The sequence below is a fragment of the Cynoglossus semilaevis genome, chromosome 17 (genome assembly GCF_000523025.1).
Source record: "Cynoglossus semilaevis isolate Cse_v1.0 chromosome 17, Cse_v1.0, whole genome shotgun sequence".
NCBI classification, from domain to species: Eukaryota; Metazoa; Chordata; class Actinopteri; order Pleuronectiformes; family Cynoglossidae; genus Cynoglossus; species Cynoglossus semilaevis.
Genome location: NC_024323.1, coordinates 218495 through 221306, shown reverse-complemented (window position 1 = coordinate 221306; position 2812 = coordinate 218495). Strand labels below are relative to the sequence as shown.

At 38.3% G+C, this 2812-nt stretch overlaps 1 protein-coding gene across 1 annotated transcript in view; it reads right to left on the bottom strand.

The window, feature by feature from the left end:
- tmem220 (transmembrane protein 220) overlaps window positions 1–2059 on the bottom strand; it is a 2628-nt gene extending 569 nt beyond the window's left edge. The window contains exons 1-4 of the mRNA XM_017040607.2: window positions 1395–2059; window positions 1272–1301; window positions 1120–1180; window positions 1–112 (exon numbers count right to left, since the gene is read on the bottom strand). Of these exons, the coding sequence (XP_016896096.1) occupies window positions 1–112; window positions 1120–1180; window positions 1272–1301; window positions 1395–1493 (302 nt within the window). The 5' untranslated portion in view covers window positions 1494–2059. The remainder of the gene's footprint in view (window positions 113–1119; window positions 1181–1271; window positions 1302–1394) is intronic.
- Between the last annotated feature and the right edge of the window lie 753 nt (window positions 2060–2812).

Below are 2812 nucleotides of genomic sequence, written 5' to 3'. Positions count from 1 at the left end.
TGCTGAAATGTGTGTGTGATCTGCTCTGTATAGAGTATCCAACAGAGCCTGGCGATGACTGCACTGGATATCAGCACATGGAGATCTGCGACACGTCTCCAAACTAAAGACTCTGCGATTAAAAATAGAAGAGAGATAAGTTTTTATTGAGTGATTTTTTTTTTGGGAAAAGATAGATCAAACCTTTTGAGTCACGGGCCACAGTTGTCCTAAAATTGAATCGGGGGAGGGGGGGGCTGGGTCAGGAGCAGATAGATGGAGCATTCGTGCGAACTGAGATAAATGTCATGCATTGGAAAAAAAAATTGGAAAAGTTTGGCTGGCCAGATTAAAAAGCTGAACAGGCTGCATCCGGGCCTCCGGGCCTTCGTTTGTCCATGCCTGACCTAGAAATGAAAAAAAATGACTGTATTCTGTTTAGTTGAAATCACTTCAAATTATTAATTTATCACAAGATGGAAGTAGTTAGATTAATATGAGACTGCTGAATTGAGAAGGTTATCAGGTCAAGTGGTAAGGTTGGTTAAATAAGTTGGTGTTTTTAAAGGAACATCTTAACAAAGGCTCGGTCTTTGCATGCGAGGCTAGATCAGGCGTAACCACTATATGCTGACCTTCACGAACATTTATCTTATTTAAAAACACTGTCTATCTCACACTAAATAGTAAAGATTAATAAATACTCTACTTATTTTATTGTTACAACATTTAGAACTCCCATTTTATGTTTTCCTTTGACTTTTTTCTCAAAGATTTCAGAATGTTTTTGGTGGAAGAAATTGAGCGGGCCAATTAATTAGTCCTTGTCTACTTATTTTATTGTTACAACATTTATAACTCCCATTTATGTTTTCCTTTGACTTTTTTTCTCATAGATTTCGCATCTAGTTGGTTCTGTCAGTGTCTGAAATACGCTCTTTAATTTCAGGGCATATCATAATATAGTCTTCGTTCAACCCATACAACGTTTTTCAAAAGGCTTGCAATACCAGACACAGCCACAAGAGGGCGTTAAAAGCATAGGAAAAGTAGCACCAGGGCAGATTGAACTTCGTGCCTTTTCTCTTTTCTCTAAACTCAACCAGACCAGACGTGAAAGAACGAATATAATCTATTTACCAGTTACATGAGGTTTCCAACCAATCAGTGCGCACAGAACAGCAGGAACACCGTAACCCAACTACAAATCAAAAATAGATGATATTAGGTTTTTGTTTTTGTTTTTTTAAGTTGTACGGATCGATGAAACCATACGAAACGTGCGATCTTACCATCCACAACCCCGCATCAGGATCATTGATCTGAAACCAGAACACACACACACACACGCGCTATGAAGAAATACTGAGATTAGAGAAGAAAGAGGAATTTTGACGAGCAGGGAGGAAACTCACTTGCACATATGTGGCGAGAGCAAAGAACAACGACATGAAAATGTTGCACAGTCGCCAAATAAAAACAAGCCATGTTTGCATTTTACCAACTTCTCCCATCGTCTTTGGTCCCTCCAGGACCCGCGACTGAGGGCGAGACGGGAAATCAAATGAAGCAGGTTTTTTTATTTTGATTTGATTTGAACTAAGATGCAAGAACTAATTCCTCTGAAAGAGCATTGACGTCAAGACAGCCACTATGGGGCAGAGTTTTTACTTCCTTTATTTAAAATAATAAAGGACAACCGTGTTTGATGTATAGAAACGTGGCAAATAATTTAAATCGTTGGCTAATCGTAATATTTGGTATTCCTAAACAAGGAAACAAGGTTTTTAGTTGCTGGTTAATTATGTAAATAATGTAACGGCTGTAGCATTGGGTTTTTTTTTCTTCTAAAATGTGTGTTCTATATATTTTATATTAAAATTGAAAACCTGATATGGAGAAACCCTTCCACCAAAATCAACAGTAAAAATAAAACAAAATACAATTCGATAAATTTAAAACGTTTTAGTCTCTTTGTGCGTGTAGCTCACCTGCCCTCCACAAGAGGTCTCTCTACTAGCTCATACAGTACATTGCACACTTCAATGAAAAGCAGGCAGTGCCACAGCATCGGAGAAATCAATTTCACGTTGTTAAAAAAAATTTTTTTTTTAAATAATCACAACATAATTCATGCGATTAACACGTTCATTTTCACCATCCCTATCTATAACATTTTTTAAAATAATTGTTTTACTAAGCATAGTTCTAAACCCCATTGGCATTAGTACTGCTGTTTCTCTGTGAGCCAAAATCACGGGTTATTTGGGGAGAGCCTCCATTTTAGAGAATATGCTAGTTTGAATGGCAGTCCCAGCAGGGTGGTAGTGTGTTAAGCAAGCATTGACTTGGTTAAAAATTTTTTTTTTACTGCTGTAAGAAGTCAATAATGTAAAATCCTACAGTAACTAGGGCATTACAACTGCTCACGAATGTATACGGGAAATGTACAAGTTAAGCTAGTCATTTTATTTTGAAACAACGTCCGGGATTTACTGCGCTAGGGTAGATGTGCGCTTAGAACATGTATTAGTTGTGGTTGTTGACATTACAGTGTCAGGGTCAGCTGATTGCAGGAGGCTAAACTAGTTTAGTTAGCTTAGCCTAGCTGGATGTTGGTTTTGCTAGCATTGCCGTAAAAGCGCAGGCGGCGTTTCCTAAATAAACCCACACCTGCATCAAAATAACGTAGCATTAACTAAAATTTCATTGTGAAATATCTATTTTTTTGTCTCCCCTGGCGCTGGTCGTGTGTTGCGAAGTTGTATAGTCAGTGCCGCAGTGGAGGTTCTGTTGTTGTCAAGGAAGGGAGGGAGGAAAGGCTCCGCATTGC